The sequence below is a fragment of the Scomber scombrus genome, chromosome 3 (genome assembly GCF_963691925.1).
Source record: "Scomber scombrus chromosome 3, fScoSco1.1, whole genome shotgun sequence".
NCBI classification, from domain to species: Eukaryota; Metazoa; Chordata; class Actinopteri; order Scombriformes; family Scombridae; genus Scomber; species Scomber scombrus.
Genome location: NC_084972.1, coordinates 7,595,920 through 7,621,162, shown reverse-complemented (window position 1 = coordinate 7,621,162; position 25,243 = coordinate 7,595,920). Strand labels below are relative to the sequence as shown.

The 25,243-nt window shown below is 42.7% G+C and overlaps 1 protein-coding gene across 3 annotated transcripts in view; it reads right to left on the bottom strand.

Moving 5' to 3' along the window:
* The window catches only part of foxp1b (forkhead box P1b), a 157,740-nt gene that overhangs the window by 36,816 nt on the left and 95,681 nt on the right, over positions 1-25,243 (bottom strand). For all 3 annotated transcript variants that reach the window (XM_062416034.1, XM_062416035.1, XM_062416036.1), the window contains exon 7: positions 13,478-13,636. In XM_062416034.1, the coding sequence (XP_062272018.1) occupies positions 13,478-13,636 (159 nt within the window). The remainder of the gene's footprint in view (positions 1-13,477; positions 13,637-25,243) is intronic.

The following is a 25,243-nucleotide window of genomic DNA, read 5'->3' as shown; positions in this document are numbered from 1 at the left end:
GCACTTGTTTGTGTCGACAAACAACAGAAAAAGACCCAGCCTTATATTTTCCCAGGTGCAACACGTCAACAGAAGCACGTTTTAAAATATATAGGTCATGACAGAGTGGTGAAAAAGACCTTCAGCCATAAAACACTCTACACCATGTAATCTCATCATTATCCTACCATCTCAGCCCTTTGAAACACATGGCATCTCAAGTGTAGAGTTAATCTTCCTATCTGAAACAGAGAAGCGCGCGCTCTGAGCAGTAATGACCCTTAAACAAAAATGAACCAAAGTCTTTTTTCAAGTAAAAACATGTTTTAGTGAGGAAAAAGCCGAGAAATAACAGCAGAGAGCAGCTGGTGGCTCACTATATCACTGCTGAACTATTCCCCCGTCTCTCCTCTTCTGTCTTGCCTGCTTGCTCCAGTACAAAGCAAAGACCATCCTCTGTAAAGGATATCCCAGCGAGCCGTGGGGCTCTGGCGGCTACCCCATGTTGCCCCCCTCCTCTCCGGGTACACAGCTAATATCTGGTTGCCTATGTCATGGTTTAGAAATGACAGGTGCTGGCAGCCCCTCGCCTTGACAGGCCACTGCACAAATAACGCCCCTGCCTGAAAGGGCTAATGCACTACTAATGAACAATAAATCAACTTTGATTACAAACTGTCAACCCAATCAGCTCGCACTCCAGCTCTCCCAAACTGCGAGTCTCGGCACAGCTGCACGGCATTACGGTGCACGCTGCCCTGTTTAGGCTTCACTCTCCTCCTCCTCCTCAACTATCTGATATTCTCCTCCACTGTTCTCCTCTCCATCTACTCCTTTTCTTTAACTCACTCGCCTTCTTTTTTTGTAGCACTGATGCAAGGTGCTGAAATTGTACCCCAGAAAAAGTTTAGAGTAAATGGTGAGCTCAGACAAAAATTAAAACAATACTTCACAAAAAAAAAAAGCAAAGCACATGCAAATCTTTTCAATAGCTACATAAGTGTTGAAAATGACTGTAGTAAAAAAATACTTCAGATCATTAAAACAACAGAAAATCAATAGCTGTCTTCTGGAAAACCTCAAAGCTGTCAAATGGGACTCAAACTTGACAGAAGCAAAAAAAAAGAAAAAAGCAAGAAAATGACCACAACTTTCCCTCCTAAAAGCTCGGACTGTGCAATCCCTTTTTTCCTCTTTCAAGCACAAGACACAAACACACAAGGCGAGCAACAAAAAACATCCACAAACTTTTTCAGGAGGATACGAGCGATGACATTTGGAGTGACAGCATGTCTCCAACGTGGTTTGTGGTGACGGTGTCAAATATAGAGCTGTGCCAGCCTCTGTCTTAATTCACTGTGACACACGATGAAGGAGAGTGAGGATTAGTCCAGGCCATAGCCTGAGAGCAAAGCACGGTCTGACCAACACTCATTAACACACGAGAACAAAACCATCACAAAGTACACAACCAGAGAGGAAGAAGAAGAAGAAAAAAACCTCCATGTGAGACAAAAACAAAAGCCTCTCTGCGGATTTTAAACGCCTTACCGTGTCAACATTCTCAACACTAAAAGCAAGAAGAGGATCATTTTCTCAAGAGTGAAAACAGCAATGTAAAAAGAGAGCAAACCTGTCCTCTGTTTTTCCTAGAACTTTCCATAATTCAAACAGCATGCGAGCACCGAAACATATCCTGCTTAACTGGTTAGCTCACTAACAGCAAAGTAAACAAAACTAAACAAACAGTAAAATGTCAGTCAAGGAAAAAAAAAAAAAAAAAATTACTGTAAATGGTTAGATGTCTAAAACTCTGACTGACAAAACAAGCAGAGCAAAAAAAAAAGAAAAGAAACTGTTGGCTAAAAAGTAAAAACTCTGTCCCCCATTTCTGATGAGCATCAACAGCACAACACACAGATAAACAGAAGCTGTAATGCATGCAGGCTTGTTTTGACATGCAAAAAACAGAACATACATGATAGTCAATTGACTGCACATGACACCTGTGTTACTGTTATCAAGATGAGCCTGTAGACTGTCAGAGTCTCAACGGCAAAGATCACTGCTCCCTCTCTCATACAAACTGCATGAAAAAATGAACCAATTACAATGATAGTACATAAAGGCTAGGCAGACAGACAATAAGCTTCCCTTTTCCTCCTTTTCCCTGGTCAAATTACATTGTCAAGTTTTTTTTTAAAGCACGAGAAAGCTGGCAAAATCACAGAAATCAATCATATTGACAAACCTGACAAACTCCATTTAGCTGGCAGGGTAAACAGAGTGCCGGGCCACGCGGTGTGGAGTGAAGCAGAGCGGAGAGCAGAGCAGCAAGGGAAAGAGAGAGAGAGAGAGAGAGAGAGAGAGAGAGAGAGAGAGAGAGAGAGAGAGAGAGAGAGAGAGAGAGAGAGAGAGAGAGGGAGAGGGAGAGGGGAGAGAGCGAGTGAGTGTGTGTGTGTGTGTGAGAGAGAGAGAGGGAGAGGTAGACGCACTCTGGCTGGCAGGCAGGGAGGCTGAGAGCGATCTCTGCTGTGCTGTGCTGTGCTGTGCTGTGGAGTCTCCAACCTTCCTCAGGATACAGACAGATTGCACGCGCGAGGTTGCTCCCTGGCTGACAAGATACAAAACTATCCAATCAACCACGCCCTCTCCACCAATCACAACCAGCCCTCTAAACATAATCAATTCAAGAATGGGGCCACACAATAGGGAGCCGCAGGCTGAGCTGCAGGTGAACCCGTGCCTTTGTGTGGGGGCCTCTTTAAAAAAAAAAATAAAAAAAAAGAGAGAGAGAGAGGGAGAGAGAGAGAGAGAGAAAAAAAAGACACAGTTGACGGCTGTTAACCCTTTGACCCTTGCCGGGACTCCGGCCGTGCTATTGAAACAATGGGAGCCTAAAGAAAAGAGGCCCTTTAATTAAACAACAGATAAGTAAACACAGCTATCCAGCGGAAAGAAAGAAAACTGCCCCCACTATCAGCCTCTTTATTGTTCTGCTAAATGGAATTGTTTACAGTGCTGGAACAAAGACACAACTCATTTCACATGCTGAAAACAACAAACGCACAAACAATTCAGACTCTTTGTACTTATTTAGATTTTTTTTTTCTCTTCCCCTTTTTTTCAGTTTTCCCAAGCTGAGAGTTTACCACATGTATTTCTATTTTAGACAGAGTAATGTACGTTATGAGAACTGTTTGTTTTGCCTTCCCTCCTCTACTGTTAATGTGTACGCTCGCGCCACAGCACGCAACCGGTTGCAATAAGGCGAGTTAGAGCGAATTTGGTCATAAAAATCAACCGCAGCAGCGTAAACTTTTCTCTCCCCCCCCCCCCCCCCCACAGTTTTTAAACACTTATCCTACAATTTGGCCTCAGACGAGCTAAAAACCACTTATATTAATAGCTAACATTACACCAGCTACCAGGCAATCCATCCAACTCCATCCCAATGAGAGCAATTAGCTGTCATGATATCATCACACTCTTTAACACCCATGTGCACTCAGTAAGGAGCAAAGACAGGAGAGGGGAAAACAGGACCCTGCCACCTACTGGAGATCCTACTGAACTCACCAGGAGAGATGGAAGGCAGGATGAAAAGCATGTGGCTCCTGTGAGTGGTTGTTTTTTTGTATTCTAACTGCACAAATTTAACCTTTACCACTATTAATGTTAATTTAACCAAAAGTATATGTCACTCTATAGCTCATCAAAAACATAATAAAATAGAATGAGACCTACTTTTAGTAATAACAATAAAATCATGTTCACTAAGTTGTGCAACCCATTTAACAAAGAATTAGAGGGAAGGCAAAGAGGCGAGATTAACACCTCACTTTGTTAATTATCATGACAATAAACACAGAGCTGCAACACAGAGCTCTAAAACACAGCTCATATCAACAGCTATAAACCCTTGGCCAAGGATGAAGGAATGTTCATGGGATGCATTCCAGTCCGCAAACACACTGGTAAAATAAACAGAGCGCCTGCATAACAAGCCACCGCTCTCATCTGCTAATAACTAACAATGAGCTCTGCTAAGCTGCCCTGACCTATATAAATTATTGACTGGGACACCTCAAAGTGTCAAAAGTGACAATCCCAATACATATAGTGAATAATTAAATGAGGAGAAAAGGCCCTTTTATTTTCTATCTGACACACTCGAGACAGCTCGTACAAAAAAGAAAAAGAAGAAGAAGAAAAAAAAGACAGTGACATGCAAGGCATGTGCTCGCAACTGCACTCGTGCACAAACACACAAAGTGGTTTAGGCTACGGCCACACTCTTCTACCCCCCCCCCCCCCCCCCCCCATCCCCATCCCACACCCCCCCACCGGCACTCTCCCTGGGGTGGTATGTCGGCGTATTCTCAATAAAACACCTTCTTAGCAGTAATAGGCCACTGTTCTCATTTCAACGCTCCCAAAGGCCTCATGATAAATTTAGCAGACACACAGTTCAAGCTTCTCCTCTCACACACTGTCTTTCTAATCCATTGCCTCTGTGCCTGCGCCATGTAAAATAATTACACATATGTGTCGATGTGATACACACACTATATAGATTTCTTTCTTTCTTTTTTTCCCCCCTACCACCCCTCCTCATGCGTAAAGAGACACATCAATATCCTTGAGCCTTGAACTGGCGTCCCCCGTGATAGTTTACAGAGAGTACTGAGCAACTGTGTCATGACAGAGTGGATGACATTATAAAATACTCCCATTTCCTGCTTGAGTTAGAGTGAAAGTATGAGTTAATGTCTGGTCTGGCCCCGGCTTTGCTCCGCGCTCCGCTCTAGCTAAAGATAACGACACAGCTCCAATTACAAAGCCTCCAAAACACTAACACAGCCAGTGAATAAGCTGCACCGGCATGCCAACCAATGTCTTACTGCTACCACCAAGAAGGAGAGAGAGAGAGAGAGAGAGAGGGAGAGAGAGAGAGAGAGAGAGAGAGAGAGAGAGAGAGAGAGAGAGAGAGAGAGAGAGAGAGAGAGAGAGAGGGAGAGAGAGAGAGAGAGAGAGAGAGAGAGAGAGAGAGAGAGAGAGAGAGAGAGAGAGAGAGAGAGAGGAGAGAGAGAGAGAGAGAGAGAGAGAGAGAGAGAGAGAGAGAGAGAGAGAGGGAGAGAGAGGGAGAGGGAGGAGGAGGTTAAAACAAAACTCATTCCTTTTCTTGGAAGACACTGGTGACCTGGACCATTGTCATGAGAAAACAAACACAGCCTGTTTCCCTGTGTGTGTGTGTGTGTGTGTGTGTGTGTGTGTGTGTGTGTGTGTGTGTGTGTGTGTGTGTGTGTGTGTGTGTGTGTGTGTGTGTGTGTGTGTGTAAAAGTAAATCATTGTTTACTGATAGAGAGAGACAGCAGGACAGGTGTGGGACCTATATAAATAACAGCTGCTCTATATAATATCGCCACGGCAACAAAATACCTCTTAGATCCACAAAAGTACCATTGTGTGTGATTTTCTTTTAACTTTTTTAACATCTCTGCAGTGCTCCCCCCTATTAGAATCAAGAGATACAAAGCTTTTAATCTGAAAAAATAACTCACACAACTTTTCAATTTTGCTTTACAAGCTACAATAAAACTTAGATGTTGTAGTTAAAGAACAATTAAGAAAAAAACATTGATTTATTTTATTTTTATTTATTCAATTTTTTTAAACAAGAAAAACTTTTTGGAACAGGTGTTTCTTTCTTTAAGTTGAGGATAATAAAACTAAAGGTCATCGAGTATAAGTAATAATAATATATTCTCATTCTTAACTGTGTTTCACCTCATTTTATTTTGTCAATGTTACTCCATCTGCATATTGTATTATTTTGTACCCTTCTTTTTAGGTTAGGGTTATAGTTTAATTCTTTTAACACTACTATGTTTAATTCCTGTTGGTACTGCCTTCTAAAAAAAAGACTCTTTAAATGAGGTGTGTTTCCACTGTTGTGACATGACAGTGAACTCACCTTTTAAACATCTGCAACCTACTGATACTCCCTCTGATACTTGGAATAAGTCATATTTAGAGTGAATGAGGTTATCACCCGAAGCGCAGTGGAGTTACAGTAAGTCACGCCTGAGTCACCGTGCTCCTCCTGTGTGTCTATTATATATGGGTTTGGTTATTTACTTTTAATTTCAGCATTCAGGAACATATTGTTTAGTCAGCACATGTGAACTCACTATTTGCAAAATATCTCCTGAGGTGATTGCCAGCCAGTGTATAACAGAGCTCGTGTTTCAGCGTGTGGTTTTTCACTTAGTCAAAACAAGAACACTTTTGGGGTTTGAGCAACATCGATTTAAGGAGGTGGGGGATTTTTTTTTTTTTTGCCTCTTGCCTTTTTTGTCTTGTTTGGTGATTGATTCATCTTTGATTTATCTCAGAAACCTTATTAATATACAGAACCACAGTGCGCTGTGTTTTAAGTAAGCAATAACAAATGATTCTGTGAGAGCTGTGGAGGTAAAAATAACCAAACCGACTTAATCTGAAGCCACAAATATGTTGTTTTTTTTCAAAGTTACCTGCTATTTAGATTATATTACACTGTAGCTTTCACATGTAATCATAAATTCAATGGATTTGCTATTATAATTACACACTAGTTTATGTGTGGGTGGCTCTTGTCATAGCTTATGAAGGAAGGATCTCAATGTAGGAGCCTACAGCGCCATTAATCATTGTGATTAACTGTTTAGGTAACCTTTTCAAACAATATTTGTTAGCCTGTCCTGTTTCCAACACTAACCAATAAAATTCTTCAGAAACATTCCTGGGAGGTAATAGATGCAGAGGTAACAGCGCTCTACTTGGTCTTTTCTTCATGTGAATTACTTCGAGCATTAAGAATGCGAAGCTAAAAGATTCAACAGCAAACAAATTAACTATGACTTGATGCTTTCTGCAGACTGGGTGTAGCATTGATGACTAGGCTTGTGCGCTGTGATGGTTTACTGTAAGATGTCCAAAACAAATACAGAATAGGACTCCAACTTATGTCCTCATATTGCTGTAGGCCCTCCTGTCTCTGTCTCTGGATCTCTCTCTCTCTCGCTCTCTCTCTCTCTCTCTCTCTCTCTCATGCTGTCTGAGCGAGACAACTTTTTTTTTCTCCTAACAAAAAGTGAAAATGGAATCAGAGGATCGCCAAGCTGTCAAAAAAATGTGTGCGACAACACCCAAAGGAAACTGCGTGTCGAACAACTTGATGCTGACTTGACTGCACCTTTCATAGCTGTTAGTGTTTATTAGTTCTACAGTTGACTGTGCATCCATCCGTCCTTCCACCCCACCCCCCCCACCCCCCCTCTTCTGTAAAAAAAAAAAAAAAAAAAAAGGCGTGTGAATCACTCCAAACAACACACGCTTGACATCAAGACGGAGCGCCAGAGGATGACACAAAGATACAACAAATTTCAGAGGGGAAGTGTATGTGTGTGTGTGTGTGTATATCGGGGTGGATGACTGAGTGGGGTGGAAGGGTGAGAGGGTTCACCGCTTGAAGGGAAACATCGGGCCTCGGACTAAAAAAGAGGGGTCCTGGAAATGGTAGAGTGGCTCCCAGCGCCGTGACTGGAGTTAGTTCGACAGTCATCGTCTTGGCTGGGAGAGAGAGAGAGAGAGCTCCTAACACAGCGACACACACACACGCACACACACACATCCTTCTCTTCACCTCCCCCCCTCCCCTCCAGTGCTAGCTTGGCTGTGTGGAATTGGGACAGATGACTTCATTCTGACAGGATTATCCCAAAACCTGGTTCTAATCTATACAGTACACATAATACATTTTTACAATATGACAAGAAAAAACAAGCAGCTAAAGAGACAGGCTTGATCCCGGGGGTTCCACGCGAGCACCGGGTCCTTCTCTGTTGTGTGTTGATCATTCCTGACAGACTGTATCACCTCAAAGCATCGCGCCCGTCAAAATTAGATTTCATTACGGCATCACCTTGAGACTTTTTCTTTTTTTTCCTTTTTAAAAAAATAAAAACAAAGAGATGAACTCCTTTTGAGAATCACGCACATGACTGATGAATTTACAGGGACTGTGCTGCTGCCGCCGGAGCCACTTAACAGACTGACAAGGACGCTCTTCTGAAGGATATTTGCCTAAAAGATTGATAGCGACCGAGCATCCTGGAGGTAAAGAAGCGACGACAGCTAAACAATGTCAACATGAGTATATTTGAAAAAGAAGAAGAAGGAGGAAGAAGAAGGAAGAAATAAAAAAAGGAGAAGCAGCACTTCAGCCACAACAGTTTAAAAGAAGATACAAACTATGAACACTTATGTCAGTGTGGGTATGTGAATGATTTCCTGCTCTGTGTGAAGCAACCTGCAGATTTGAACTTTAATAGACTGGCTAATCTTGGCAAAGCTTAAAGCAGTCGTTAAGTGAATCAATTAGAAACTGGCAATGCTTTGATTCGGTTGAGTGTTTTGGGAGTGTGCCACCACCCCCTCCGCACCCCTCGTCTCTTCTTTCTCTTCCTCTTTTTTTTCTACCCCTTCCTGACAGTATATTATTTTCTAAACCCAAAAAAAAAAAAAACGCTTCCGATGTATTTGAATGGATATAAAATGAATATACAGTTTATATCAATACACTCTCGCCCAGGTCTCCCCTTGTGTAAAGACAATCTCACAGCTACTAACCCAGAACATTAATCCAGTCTTATGCTCACTGTCACCTCGCCAGTGGGCTACCGCTGCCGTGCCACTTTTGAGCCACTGGCCCGACTGGGCTGCGGGAACACCTCGAAATGCTGCCTCAGATCACCCCGCAGCACTGGCTGAGCTCCAGCTGACAGGCTTCGGCCTAGTGCTCTAATGACTTACAGATTGGAGCGCTGTGGTATACATGTGTCAGGACAATGCCATGGGCCTACTGCGAAAACAGTAGGAGAGGGAGAGAAAGAGAGCCCAGCGGCTTCTCCCTGTCCTGTCAGGCAGAGGCTCGGCCCCTGGATTGTGTCACATCACGCTTCCCCCCAACAGACCACAAATGAAGGATGTGAACAGCGAACGCGGAGAGGAGGGGGCATTGGAGGAGGGGGAGTGGGAGTGGGGGCGCTCTAAAACTTAAAAGGCTTTCATCCTGTAAACTGAAAAGACATTATCTTTTGACCTGGAGATGCCCTCTGTGAGGCTGTACACTATGGTGTGAAAACAGAGAAAGGGAGAGAGAGAGAGAGAGACAGGGGAAAGCGAGGGAAAGAGAAAAAGAACAGGGAGAAAAAAAAGCAAAGAAGGATAAAAAAAAAAGTGTAAACTGAGGCTTCAACTGGTAAGAGTATAGATAAGGAAATTCTCCACTGGCATGGTTTTGAAACATATTATCCGCAGCTTCTCTGTGTCTGAAGAATAACAAGTGATGAACCTTTGACATCATCAAAAATGTTCCATGCAACATTTATCAGAGAACAGAGAACAGTGTTTCTCCTTTCAAAACAAAAGGCCAACATATAATTACAATAAATATAAATAAAAATGAAACCCAAAGGGCAGAGATGTTGGTTTAGCTTTCAGTACCTTACAAAGGAGTGCTTCACTTTACAGGGAAACATGAAAGCTCTCGACTGCAAGTAAAGTGACGTTATCTCTTCCATTTACCTGTCTGTCAAACTTTCAGAGCAGGCTTTCTGCTCTGACACAAGTCAAAACTTACTTCAACTATAAAGCTACATTTGTTCAGCATAATGTCACTTTAATTCCACCATTATCCACCTGCCTCTCCTTCATCGCCATTCACGTATTCTCATTACAATCAGCGCAGGCAGAAAACAATCAATGTCATTCAAGCAGAGTCCACACAGGGAACTTCAGGTAGCTGCTGGCTATACCTCACACTGTATCGTAAAGGTGAATAATGGTGGCCAATCTCAGGTACAATCATGGATCGGAAACAAGCGTAATCTGGGCATTAAGCTGATAGCAAAGACACCATGTTGACACAACATCTTCAGCCCAGCTGAATACCACATAATCCCCTGTAGGAGGTTGATGCCTTCCCAGGATCCCTTGCAATGAGGTGTAGTTAACCAGCCGGGCTCGTGAACAACACCACAAAACGAGCTTCATTTTTTTCCCCCTTCCCCCCACTATGGTGCTGGTGGACTATCAGCGAGGGTCCGACAGTGTTGTTCCTAATTACCTATTTCTCCACTCGTGATCCTGCGGCTGGCATAATTAGTTACCTGGGGCTGCAATCCAATTTGAAGTGATGACAAGAAAGTGATCCATGAAAAAGTAATAAGTTAAATCCAATTTCAGCCTGCCTCTAATTAAATGCACATGGAACTAATGAGTCAAACCCTACCATTTCACTGATAATGGTAATTAGCGGGGTGGGAGTTGCCGGCTCTCGTCGTTGCGCCACTGTAGGTGCGAGGCGCTAAAGGTAAAAGCGGCATGGATTCTTTTAATTACACGTGTCATTCTGTCAATGTAATTTACTGGCTTTTTGACCAGTCAAGTATGTTTAGCTGCTTTCCAGCCTGCGTAGCAGCTGTTTGTATATCTACTCTGATTAAAGCGCCTCTAGGCTGGTGAGTATACAGAGGAGGCATTTTCATCCAGAGGCAGAGGGTGGGCGGCGCAGGGGTGAGGGGGTGTGGAGGGTGTGTGTGTGTGTGTGTGTGTGGGGGGGGGCACCCCTGTTGGAGATATAAAACCAAAGAGCCATTTAATGCTGATCAAGGATTCTGAGGCTTGTTTGACTCATATTTTTTTCCCTTTACTACTCTATGCAGGTCTTTTTTTTTTCAGATGTTCCGTATATACTGTGCTTCATTATTTTTGACTTGAATAAGAATGAATTGGAAAGTGAGTCACATCTCCAAATGAGTAAAAAAAAAGTCTGTGCGCACATCTCCTTGTGCCTAATGGGAAGACCGCTGAGATGAATGGAGCCTGGTCCGCAGATCAGGTGCTTTTATGGGGTGTCAGCTTACTACACAGCCTCATAATTGTTGGATCATGTCTTTTGACGACCCAGTCCGGCTCAACAGAGAATCATTATCCGTGGGCTGTGTGATGGAGATAGTGAATGTTCTGTATGTGTGTGTGTGTGTGTGTGTGTGTGTGTGTGTGTGTGTGTGTGTGTGTGTGTGTGTGTGTGTGTGTGTGTGTGTGTGTGTGTGTGTTGTGTGTGTGTGTGTGAAGGGGGCTCCTCTAAAGCACGGGTTTGTTCTTAAAAGAGGAAGTGAGATGAGAGTCAGACCGTTACCCGTCTGATGTTTCACCCAAAAAAGAAAAAAAAGTGTTTGTGAGAAAGACGGTGTGAGAAAAAAGGAAAAAAACAAGAGATATCTCCACACCAGAAAAAAACAAAAAAACATGAGTGGAGAGGGGAAAAAAACAAAAAAAACAAAAACAAATGTAATACATACCCACACGGAACGGCGCACTGATGTTTATGTATGAACACTTGGCTTCTTTAACTGTGTGTGCATGTGTTTAATTAGCAGAATATGTAATTCGGGGATAAACAAACACTCGTCTGGACCTGTGGCTTTTTCATAATGGCGGCTTCAACCCGGCGAAATGTAACGTACGACATGAGAGAGCAGGCAATTTACGGTGTTAGATGCTACAGCGCTGCCTGCTCTCTCTTCACAAGAAGCGGGCAGCATAGGCAATGGGAGGGAGGGAGAGGAGGGGAAGGGAGGTAGAGGGAGGGAGGGGAGGGAAAGGGCCCGACTCTCTTTTCAATAGCTGAGTGACAGCTTGGCCAAGCTCTCTGTATACATTAATAAATTAGAATATTAATTTTGTCTTTGTCTGCAGGAGATGGTCTAGTACTTCACTATGTACCAACAACTGGCTGTACGCTGGAATCTGCCGTTGTGGTCCCCTCTGTTGACCTCTGCAGCACAATTCCCTGCCAGGCTGGGGGAAACTGTTTAGTTTGATCCTTTCAACTTATTTGAATCCTGACAAATATGCACACAACTGAAAGGTCATCACAGTCATATTTCATCCTCTGGAGCTATTCCGAAGACATCTGCACAACAAAGAGGCTTTTTCACAACCTGACATTAGACCTAGCCACTACAATAGCTCATTAAAAAGGGCCCCCAATGGGATAGTAAGGGTATTAAATATTATATATATACACACATAGAGAACAGGGCCTCCGTATTAATTACCAAATATGCCCTGAAGTCGTTTGCAATTTCACACTGACACAAACAACCGCTCCTTGTTCAAACAAAGATATACATCTCTGAGGCAGCTGATCTGAAATTAACGTAAATATTGCATCAGATATGCAGCGCTGCTCATATTAAAAGCAGAACAAGATGAAAATATTTTTTCTTCTTTTTTTCCAAGCAGTTTTGTCTTTGCCTCACAAAGACACTCCAAATAACTGTCCTACCTCTGCCAACCCTCACGCTTTCCCATCCCTTGTCCCCTCTCCCACTCTCTCTCTCTCTCTCTCTTTACTCCACCTCCAAACCCCTCCACCTGGACCACCCACCCCTCTTATGGACTGCTCTATAGCACCTCCTGCTGCCGGTGGTAGGGACTTGCCTCCTCTTTTTTCTACTTCTTCTTCTTTTTCTACTGTATGTACGTGTTTGTGTGCGTGTAAGTGTGTGCAGAGCAACGATGAAAAGAAAACAGGGAAAGTGTGGAGCTCCCTCTGCGTGGCCAGACTCACTGCTGTGTGTGTGTGTGTGCGTGTGTGTGTGTGGGGGGGGGGGGGGGTGTAACTCTTCTCACTTCTTTCCTCACATTCATTTCCACACTTTCTCCTGCTTTTTTTTTTTTTTTTAAACCCAGGCTCCACACCTCCTAAACTAATGCAGTGAATTAGGAAAAGACAAGTCCACTGCAGAAGTCAGGACCACACACACACACACACACACACACACACACACACACACACACACACACACACACACACACACACACACACACACACACACACACACACACACACACACACACACACACACACACACACACACACAAACACACACACACACTGATGTGTGTTACTGCACCCACAATGATCCTGGCATTACTGGATGAACTCATGTGATCTAAACTGGCCTTTTCTAACAGTCTAGCCTACACATATATACATATATACACATATGTATTTCACAACAAACCCCCCCATTTCTACACACTGCTGCTTCTAATGTTCCATGTCAAGATTTTGGTGGCACAAACACACAGTTGAGTGTGTGTTTCTGTGTGTGTGTGCTAGTAAATCACACATAATGCGTGAGCATACATAACTGCAAATGTTGCACTGCCAATTTTAATTTCCTGTTTGTGAACTTAGCCTAGTGCTGTGCTTTTTTCTCGCACACTGTGTTCTAGAGAGAGTTGCATAAGTTCACTTCATTTTTTTTCTCCTTTTATTTGAGCAGCCACAAGGTCAAAAAAAAAAAAAAAGTGCCTTCTGATAATCACAAGTTAATAAATACGAGAGTGTCTGAGGATGTCAACATATTTACGTTACCTGTAGGCTTTGGTGCTTGTCGTTGGCTTTGGGGGATTTGCGGCCAGTGTTCTGTTGAGACTGCAGTTGCTGTGACTGGGGTTGTTGCTGCTGTTGTTGCTGCTGCTGTTGCTGCTGCTGCTGCTGCTGGAGGAGAATCTGCCGAGCCACTTGGAGAGCCTGAAAGAGAGAAATACATGAAAAAAAGAAGTTATTTTTTTAAGAAAGCTGAATAGAAATGCTACAAGCAGACATGCTGAAAAATCCCTCGAGAACACTTTTATGCCTATTATCAGAGCTGATGGATCCCCTTAGAACAATATTCCCCTGGCTGTCTGATAGATAACAAATAAACACAACAGACCATCTTTTCATACTCTTTCATTCAGAGTCATGAAGCTCAGGCTGGCATAAACAATCTCTCCTCGAACACGAATGAAAAAAATGATCAAATGACAAAACTAATTCAGACATAAAAAAAAGAAAAAAAATCAGCTAAATCCATCCAGAAGAAATATTTATGTTTATAAGTTGCACTTAGAGCATACACAAATTGTCAAAGACACTTATCAGTGCTTTTGATCCTCCTTTAGCTCAGCCAAACTCACCCCCTCCACCCCCCCACCTCGCCAGAAAGCAAATAAAAGGCTTTATGGCTGCTTCAAATATCTGTTAAAGGACACGGCCTTCTCAGTGGAAAACAAAATACAGTGCAGTCACATGTTTATTGCTCCAGCTACTCCCTTTTCCCTTACGATAAATAATCAAACATGCCATCCAGAGCAAACAAAGCTGGAGAGAGCCGAGGGAAAAAAAACACAGTGGTCTTGAAAACGGTCAGCGATACCAAGAAAAGCAAGCGTTGTGTTCCCACAGTGAGCTGGCCAGCCTCACACCTCCACCAGTAAACCATCTGGGTAAATAACTGGCCTCATTCTTTCCATGTTCCTCAGACGATTGCTCCCACAATTAAACAAACATTCGCCGGCACATCCAAGCTCATCTCACATAGAGACGATAGCGGTCTATACGTTCTCCCGCTCCGAGTAATTGTTTAAAAAAAAAAAGAAAAGAAAATGCTAATATGTTTCACGAGAAAACGGAGAAAGAGAGAAAAAAAGGAGCAGGAAGAAAAGAAGAAAAAAGTTTGAGCGTCGTGTGAACAAGTGAGTGAAACCTGTGAAACGCTTTGTGAAAGTAAGATATCTACAGGGAGAAAGCAAATAGAAAGCTCTGTGGAAGGATGAAGAGATAGAGATAAACTTTGAGAATTAATCTCAGTGCCAGTAAAGTCAGACAATACTTTAAGACAGTAAGGGGGGGGGGGGGGGGGGGGGGGTTTGGTTGGAGTGAACAGCTGTCTGATGGTCTGTGTGTGGGTGTATATATTGACCCTCCCAAACACACGGCTGTCGGATGACATCATGAGGCATAAATATGACCACAGTCTACAAAGAGGCCACACTCCTGGCATTTCACCATGCTTAACTTTAAAGCATATAAATTCTCCTTCTCTCTCTCTCTCTCTCTCTCTCTCTCTCTCTCTCTCTCTCTCTCTCTCTCTCTCTCTCTCTCTTACTGTGTCTGTCTGTCTCCGTCTTTCTCTGAACTCTCATGTAAAGATAAATGATGCCACAGTAACATATCTCATTCTGCATGCCTAATTGTACCGCGCTTTGAAATTTGTGGAAGGGGGAACCCCCCGTTGCACCCAAGTATACTCATAAAGAAAGTGTACAAATTGAAACTAAGAGCTATGTGAGCAAGATTCACTCCCACACATGGCAATATTTACATTTTTTTTCATTTGAGGCATTTAGCTCGCTTCTCCAGAGCACAATTTATGGTCGAAAAATCGGAAACATGATGAACCGTGACGGGCAGGGGATTGGAAAAAGTGCGACCGCGGCGATGACATCATGATGACTGAACGCGATATGATTTTTCACCATATTACGAAGCTTTTAATGATTTGATAAAAGGTCGATATTGGGAAAGGAAATTGTTATTGACAGACTTTCAAATTTTAAAAGCTCTTTTTGATTCATTAATTAATTAAATTTGATATTATATATAAAACTTTGTTGGAAATGATTTCACCTTCACTTCCTGCAGTTAAAAAAACTACACTAAAAAGAATATATTTCAGCATGAAATCACAACATTTACTAATACCAAAGTTTACCATAGTTTAGACGTCTGAAGAGCTTTTGAAATATTATTAATTATATTATTTTTTATCTAAGCTAGTGTCTCTGGTTGTCTAATACAAATCATCAGTGACGTATTGATGTTTTCCGCGGTTATTACAGCATCACTATCTTTAGTTATCTTCAACAGTTCTAAGTGGAACACACATATTTCATAAGGAAGTTTGCACGAAAAAAAAGAAAAAAAAAAAGCTGTTAGAAAATTGTTCACAACGCCCATGGCGTGGTATTACGGGCACACTGAAGAGTAAACAAAGTTGGCTGTTTTCTTTTCCCCTGTAAGTGATGACACATGCCGTGAAATGTGTGTGCGGTGTGTATGTCTGTGTGTGTGTGTGTGTCTGGGTTTACAACCGAGGGTGTTGGAACAAAGAGAGTTGAGTCAACAGGATATGATAGGAAGTTCAGACAGTAATGGATGAAGAGATACATTTCTGGGAAGTCTTCCCTCACTGTCATCTTCCAATAAAGTTAAATAAATGAAACGCAGCTTACTGACCGGTCACAATACGCAAATAAAGAGGAAACCGTGCCGTAATAAAACAATCAGAGGTCCAAAAGTACATTCATATTTAAATATCAATAATATTATGACTATGACTGGGCTGTGATATGGAGGTGTCGTTTTCAGAGTATTGATCGTACACTCAGAGTACAGCCAACACCTGAGCTGGACCGCCACACATTGGACCATTATGACTGCTTCAAACAGAAGAGTCTGCTGCTATTCACATCAACCGCTTCATCAAATTATAATTCCAATTAACATAAGGGCGATAATTATAGGATCGTGCACTTCAAAACAAAGTCAATGATCATCTTGACTTTGGTAAATTAACTCAAAATCCTACTGCTGCCTGACAGCACATGTCTGGATATATTGATTTAATAACTGTGACTTTTCAAAGCTGAATATACATGATGAGCAGTTGTTGTTGCTGTTGTAAAAATAATGAGACAAAAAAATAGAAAAAAAGTAGTGAGCGATTGAGCTGAGAACCTGCTTGTGCTTAGGAATGCTGCTGTCTTTTAAAAAGGACACTGGAGCTGGCATGCCTTTGAGAGGCCTAATGCTGGGTTAAAATAACCTATTGTGAACTGTCACTGACGTGTTTACACAGTACCCTCTCCTCTATTTTAGAGTTTGTTCCCCCTCCACCTCCTCCTCCTCCTCCTGTGGAATTTATCTTCTTTTGATCTTCCATTCAAAAAGGTACTGGACACTTGATAGACACGCAATGTTTAAGAGCTGCTGCAGCCAAATGTGATAAACTGGAAACTGATGACATCAGGCATCTGAAGCACAGAGAGGGGAAAGGTAAAGCATCCTGTCTGGGTGCTATCATCGTCCAAATCAAGTGACAGATCAGGTAAACTGTATTCAAAGTAACTACATTACTGCACAAAGAGGAAAAAAAAATCATAATCTAAATTTACCTTTTAAAAAAACAGAGCCAAAAAAAAAAGCAGGCTTTGTTATATTTTGCATGTTGATTCACAAATTGGATTCATGTGGGTTACATCACCCTCTGTGTAAGCATACAAGACTGCAATAGCCCTATTATAATCTTCAACTGTGGTTATTGTGTGGGTTATGCATATATATATATATATATATACATATTCTTGTATATAATTCTTCTCCCACAGAAATACATACACACAAATACACACACACACACGCCATAAAGCGAGTGAACCCTCCAGGTGCTTCTGATTAGAAAACCCTCTCCAGCACATGACAAGGCTGTATCAGCAACAAAGACCGTGCAATTCGGTATCCTTGTCATTTGCAATCCTCTTTTATTTCAAACGTGTTCAAAGTTCACACCCTCTTCCCTCCGCTAATGCAACTTCCTCAATAAACAACAGGCTGTTTTTTCTTTCTTTATCTGCATCTACTTTCACACCGTATTAGTGAATAGAGGCAGGAGCGTCTCTTATGTCCCTGGGCTATCAAGCTGTGATAAGGGAACTGCTAAGTACTGGATGTCTTTATGTGCAGCCTGCACATGTGGATTATTTACAGGCTTTGGGGTTTCCTGCTGCTAAAGCCAGCTCTGGGTGTCTTACAAATCCCTGCTCAGAGCAATGCCACACAGTCAAGTCTGCTCACTGCTGAATCCTTCGCTGCACCTTTTTTCTCACTACGACTAAAAAAAACTAGACATATTACAGATATGCTGCTGTCTACTTTGTGCAACTTTATTGACCCGCTGTCACAATAAAAAAAAAGAACCAAAACGAGCAAAAAATCCAAGGGAGGGATCAGACACAATCACTCTGTTTGCTTCGAGTGTGACAGATACACACCACTCACCCATCGCATTCTGCAAATGACAGAAAACAACTGGGATGCACGGTCTGAAAATAGAGATGATGTCAGACAGGGACTGTGGAAGGGAGAAGAAGGTTCAGGGTGTTTCCATCGAGAGACAAGACAGTGAGAGAAGACAGTGGGGGCCGGCGTTGTTTGTTCAGGCCCATCGACGTGGAGACCTCTGCGGTTTTACAAACGCCGGGCTCCTCTCGCCACAGCTGGGGGAAGACCTTGAACGTGAAATGGTTTCAAGCAGATTGCTCCTAATTGCTAGAAGATGTGCGAGCAGGTGTAACCGGATCCCTGCGGCCACCGAGCGATAAAGAAAAAGAAGGGAGAAGCGAACGAGATGTGCATCTGTTTGTGTGTTAAGTGTGTGTGCTTCGGTGTATTTACTCAACAGGAGCGTTTCGCCAGCCTTTATTAGGCAGGAGAGTGCGGCTCAGAGACAGCCAGCAACAACACGAGTAATAGGTTAGCTCTTAATGTAGTCCGGCTCAGAGAAGACATCGGGTTCCTCTGGTTTCGCTCCTCGGCCTCTGCGGGGGCTTCAACGCCGCCGGCCTAAATGTCAAGGTTATCTGCTCGACTTTCTGACTGATGGCACGTCTCAGCTCACCTGACATTTATCGCTTCTGCCGTTTCCTTTTCAAAGACGAGGCACCTCTGTTCTTCAGCGCTAGAACTAACACGGTCATAAGTCCGGGTCCTTCTAGAACCAGCTCACTCATATAAGTTGCAAGCATGTTAAAGTCAAAGTCATGCATCGGTCTCATAAGTTATGTTGCTATTGTAGCAAATGGCAATTATAAAAGAAATGTTCAGAATATGAGTGATGGCAGGTATAGAGTGTAAACATATAGTAATGGGATTCACTTGGAATACTTGTCATTTTAATTGAAATGCACACAGCATTCATTTATTTATTTATTTTTGGTGGGGGGTGATTTTTAAACATGTAAGCGGATAAGCAGGGAGGATCATGTCTATTTATATTAATTGCATTTTTTCTTTCTTTCCCCCCTCCTCACTAATACAGACGTTTATCTGCAATGCAAAGCAGGGAAAGTCTGGTTTCCCACTAAGTATATAATTAATGCCATTTCCAAAAAGCCACTCCACATGGAAAACAGGCCTCGATGCTCAAACCTTGCGCATTACAGGGTCCTCGCTGCAACACTCTCCAGTCTGTGTTTAGATTTCCAAACTAATTCATGTAGAATACATAAATAAATCAACGTTTTATACCCACTTCAAACCATTAGATTCCCCTTCCTTCGCTGCACTTTTCAACTAATCTATTAATATTTATGACAACACTAAACATTTCAAACATCCACGTTTAAACAATAACGCAGTGCGTGCACTTACATAAGACTAAATCTGACTTCAATAAAAACCCCATTTTGTTTGTCCAACACCCCCCCTGCAACCACCCCCCCCTCCCTTCTCTATCCCCATAACAGGTAATGTAGTGCTACGACAAAAAAAAATGACTGTAAGAAAAACAAGACGAAAGCAAAGTTATTAACTGTGAGTGGAGATAGAAGAGAGGGGGCTGTGAAGCAGGACTGATGATGGAGGGAGAGGAGAGAAAAGACGGAGAGGTGAAGGGGGGGAGGGGGGGGTGCAGCAGATAGATGGAGGGAGAGAATAGGAGTGTGAAACAGAGAGCGAGATGGAGACGGGGGAAAAAAAGAAGAAGAAGAAGAAAGAGAGGAGAATGTAGCAGAGAGAGAAAGGGAGGAGGAGTTTGCAGGAGGTGCCGAGCGGAGGGTAAACAGTGCCCCAACAAGGCGGTTCGGGCGCTCGGAGCCTGGTACAGAGGGGTCATCCCCCACCACTCTCTCTCTCTCTTCCTCTCTTCCACTCTTCCACCCGCCCCCCCTCCCTTCCAACTCAGCGAGGTCAGCTCAGCTATGCGGGCCTGACAGCTTCCGTTTGCTGTGTGCTCGCCGTTTGTTTGGATTCCCCAGCCTTGCTTAGCCAGCAGCTTAACAACAGATGGCTAAAGAAGGCCTCTATTCAGAATGGTCCGCATCAGAAAAAACACATGAAGGAAAGTACACAAGCTGCAGACAAAACACACAGTCTCACACACACACACACACACACACACAAACACACACACACACACACACACACACACACACACACACACACACACAGACAGAGGCACACACACATGCAAATGACATAGATTGTGAGAGTTGCCCATGCAGCAAACGGGAGAACAGTAAATAAGGTTTTGCTTGCTGCAAACAGTTATTTCTCCGTCCCCGCAGAAATGCACGCAAAACACACGATGACGAGACACTTGAGGGGACGCGTGCAACTAACGTGCAAGCGAGCCCGTACACCGGCGGCGCGGGTGTTGTCTGATTATGCCAAACAACTTCCTGGGATGATTCAATAAGAGAAGCCGATCTCAGTGAGAGCATTTCCGTCCCCGTCCCCCCCCACCACCACCACCGTTATTAAACGAATACTGTGTTTATTACAGCTTTAGTGCGGTGTAAACTCATAAACACCCTCCCAGAGTACAAGAGGAGCTGTCAACTAAATATTGTTTCTCTCATGAGTCGCTCTTCCACCTCAATTACGCCTTTCAACTTCACAGGCTCAGTATGATGAAGTGGCAGTAAAAATCATTCACATTAATACACCATTGTGCATCTGCTGCTAAAGGTAATTAAAGAAGTAAATGACTCATAAGAATAGACATATTAGCCGCAAAATGAAAGGCAACTGGGCTGCCTCATGAAAATATGTACCATTAAGATACTGCATTTTCATATTGGGGTAATCAGCTCCACTAGTCTGATGCTGATTTAATCCACTCCAGTGGAAAGTCTATCAGCGCACAGCCGCGTATCACTGTCTCTCTCTTATGTCTGCCCGCCAAGAGCCAGGCATTCAACTTACGCATTGCCTGTGAATGACTCTACTAAAGGAGGGAGGTCACACACACACACAGCCAAATCAGTCAGATGAGCAGTCAATGTTTAGGTGTCATTTAGACGATAGGCAGATGGAGAGAGAAAGAGAAAAAAAAAAGTATGAGAGAGAGAGAGAGAGAGAGAGAGAGAGAGAGAGAGAGAGAGAGAGAGAGAGAGAGAGAGAGAGAGAGAGAGAGAGAGAGAGAGAGAGAGCTGAGTTTAAAAACATAAAGTAGGCAAAAGCTAAAGTGGTCTGGGAACAATGCAGCTGGCAGATCTCAGCAAGCCCCTCTCCGCCTGACCTTAGCTTTGGGGTTCTGAGCGTATGAAGCCTTAAGGATGCCCACCACTGAATACAGCGATAATATCCGTCAAGTTGATAAAGTGGGAGGAAAAGAGCAGAGGCATGCCAACTGTGCCGAGTACTTAGACGGACTGTTAGAAAACACGGCGCTCCTCCCGATTGCATCTTTGTTGGAAGTGTTGCATCACTTTGTAGCGGGGAGTGTTGTGCTTGGGAAAATGGGCGCTTCCAAAAACCCAGCGTGAGAGCTAGAATACTGTGAGCTGATTTTATCATGCGTGAATGATATTGTTTAGAATGGGAAGAGCTATCTGCCCTGGTCTCATAGACGGAGGACTCAACATTATTGATACACTTGAGACATCCAGGATACGACCAGTAAACCCCCCTAAATCTTCCAATTTAGTTGTGGTGAATATAGATGAATGTAGTCGACACACACAACTACAATATGGATGGTGCTTGAAGAGAGAAAAGAGGGGGATTGGAGAGTTGCCGCAGTCATGGAGCGTCACCGCGCTCGGGGTCTCATGTCAGCTGACCGCTCTTCAGCCTCTGCACCACGGGGCGTGTTGCTTTACTCAGCGTAGATGCAAAAGCAACTCATGAATAATCCCGCTAATCAGTAAAGAAGACAACAAGCATGACAGCGCCTGCAGCAAACTTTGACTGTTTTCTGGAAGATGGATTAGTAATGACATCTGCCTTTACCAGTGTCTACTCAAAGCACTTGTTTAAAGGTCTCATACTGTAGGATTGAAAGGGAGATGTCCATGTCTTTTTTGATTATAAAGCAAGTCTTTGTACTGTGTTAATACTGTGAAACACATACATATTCAGAAACTGTGCTTTTAAAATTAGCTGTTTGGACTTCTGTAGGGTTGTGACATCAAAACTATACCCAAACATTTGCCTTGGAGGAGTGGCACGTCCCTCCAGAGAGAAACAAAATATATTTATGTTATTTACCTCATTTATGTCCAGTTGTTTTATTTCATTTGCTCAGTGTGAGAATCTCTACTGCATTTTGCTGTTATTTATGTTCACGCTAGCATCTTTCCTTTCCTCTGCACTCTGTGTTTCACCTGAAGGCGTGGCTCTCACACGCATATGCAGAAGAAAGACAGTCATAGCGAAAACACTGCACAGTTGTTTGATGTCAGGAAGCAAATTTGTCATTGCACATCCTTCTTAAGGTTGGATAACACATTATCTTCAGCGGTGGGCATCCCAGAGCTTTGGTTTTACCTAGCTACAGGCTAGGCTACAATCTGTTACCTGTGGTCAGCCAATCAGAAGACAGCAGCATTGAGCAGACACAAAACAACCTGTTCTTGGTAGAGCTCCAGAGAGAAGATTAAGAGAGGTAAAACTATATAGGTGGTGTTTTTTGGGAATTAAAACTACAAAAAAAATATTTTATCGATAGCAAATAAAATACAGGAAAAGTGTAAAATATGGGACCTTTAAAGCATACTGTTGACATCCAGCTTTTAGGCTCCATTTAGGTATCCTGCATTAAAAACAACCATATTAAAGCTTTTTTATGATATGGTAAAGCTTTCTGTGGTTTTTCCACTGTACATCTTTTCTCACTGATGCTCAGTGCCTTGAACTGTTCTGACCTGAGACCTAACACATCATGAGCTGCTGAGGGGCTGCTGAGGGAGAATTCCCAGTGTGTGTGTGCGAGGAGCGAGAGTTCCTCCGAAGCAGAGGATTTTCTATAAATCACAGGCCAGTCCAATTGGCTATGGATTGAGTTGCAGCGGGGAGAGACAGCTCCCTGGGAATAGCAGTGTCTCTGTTGAAGTCATTCCAAGATGGGTAATATGATCCTATGCCGCCAGGAATAAAGGAAGGGAAGAGAAAAGGAGAAAAAAAAAATCAGATTGCTCCGGCCATAAAGAGGAGTAATCTCCAGCAGGGTCTAGACACATCACCCATCACACTGGACTGTAATGTATTATAGTCTCACAGGCAGATGATGTTACAGATGGTGGGCCTAACTTTTTGGTTGCTCTAAACCAGCTTTGTCTCAATCATTTTTTTAATTGATACAGAAGAAAGAAGATCCACAGACTATGAAGACCCCTCACTCTTTATGCAAATAGACAGCTCAGATATCTGTTTTTTTGGGGCCACATTTTTATAGACATTTAAAAAAATATGGTCAGCATTAAACGTTAAGTAGCTGCTTGTCTGACGGCCAGAATATTTTTTACTGCATGCAAATGTAATCAAGAAGATGCAACAAAACAAAACCACCTGGCCAAGGCTCCTTTGATGAAGAGTGAACCACAAGTATCCCGCAGGCGTAAACTGTACACTTGAGCGAGATGAAGCTCAACCACTTCAACTGACAATCCAGCAGAGCATCTACCCAACATCCAATCCCAACATGTGACCAAATGGAAAGTTTGTTTACTTTGTGCTTGACGGTTGACGGTAGCATAGAAACACCTAAGAAATAACACCTGCTTTACTTGATGTGCGCTGAAACAGGTCAACACAAGAACCCAGTTAACAGCATACTGAGGCTTTTATTCTGCAGTGTTGGGGTGTATAAAGGGCTCAGAGAAGCAGTTAAGTCTAAAAAAACCATCCCGGTCTCTTCAATCTGAATGCAAATAATTTGAATATACACTTCGTAGGGAGGTGACTTCAATATAATACCACTTTATTTTCTTTTATAAGGTGATTTTTGGCTTTGGGCTAGGTTGATGGCTAGATAATTTGTTGGCAGAAAGTTGCAAAAGTAGCAAGAGACCACTGATCGAGGCCAACATCATCGCATTAATCGCATTTTTAGCACCACATTGGGCATCTTAACCGCCTATTTTAGAGTCATTTCGGGCATCTTAACTGTACATTCTTATCTATACATCATGTCATACAAGCAGAGATTTTTAGTGTCACATTGAAGCATTTTGACTACATTTTACTGTTTTAACCCAAACTATGATCTTTTTTGTGCCCATACGAAAAGGTTAAAAATGGACTTTGGCGTCCTTTGCGCGCAATTTAAACGTGTAAAGTTGTGTAATTTGTACGCAGATTGTGTGATCAGGTTAAACATGGTTTAATGTTATACCTCTAATCAAAGCTGCAGCAAATTCACGATTCAGTTGGATAAACTCACCTGCCGCTGATAAAACACCAACAATGGAAATAACATTTTCTGCGTTAAATCCTTGGCTAGTCATGTTTCTCTTAAATAAACTAGCTGATTAATGAACCTGAATATCACGCAGTAATGTTGTAGCTCAGTGGAGAGCAGCACTCCATGCCTCTCTATGAAATATTGACAGCGGTTAAGAACTGACCATTTCAACCAGGAAATGAATGTCATAAAGTTTAAGGAAGAGCAAGAAACTGATGGCAAGGCAGCTAACACCGTTAACACCATCTTTTTTTGAGTTTCCTGTACCTACTGTATAAAGGCAACAACTGGTCTCCAGCTGTTTATGTACAGTCTCTCTTTCACTAAAGATAAAATCTGTGGGCATCAGAAGTACACAGCCTGTCTGAAACTTGAGGTTACCTTGACTAAACGCATTCACAGTCCACAATCCTGATTTGCAAACCCTCTTTCATTTGAGGCTTTTTTAAATATCTGGAGTGTTTATGGACTAACAAGTCATGAAAAAAAATGTCCTTTGAGTGTAAGCACTTTCCCCCCCCAAACCACCTCAAGCTTAATTAACATGCGGAGTGCAAAGTGACAGAATTGGCTGCCCTCAATCTGCCTGAGCCACCTTCAGCTTTAGGCAGCTGAGACCTGCAGGCTGCAGGCTTCAATAAATGTCGCAGGAGAAGATGATCACAACTCAAATTAAGTTACGCACTAAGCTCTAAGGGGCTTACATAAACATGTGATGGAAATATCAAACAACGGCCAACTGAGGGGAATGGACGGGAGAAAAAGTACGGTTAAAAATTCAAAAAACAAACAGATACTAATGTGATTCAAGCACCAGTTGAATTAGCACAATTAGGTGAATAACTTGTCCA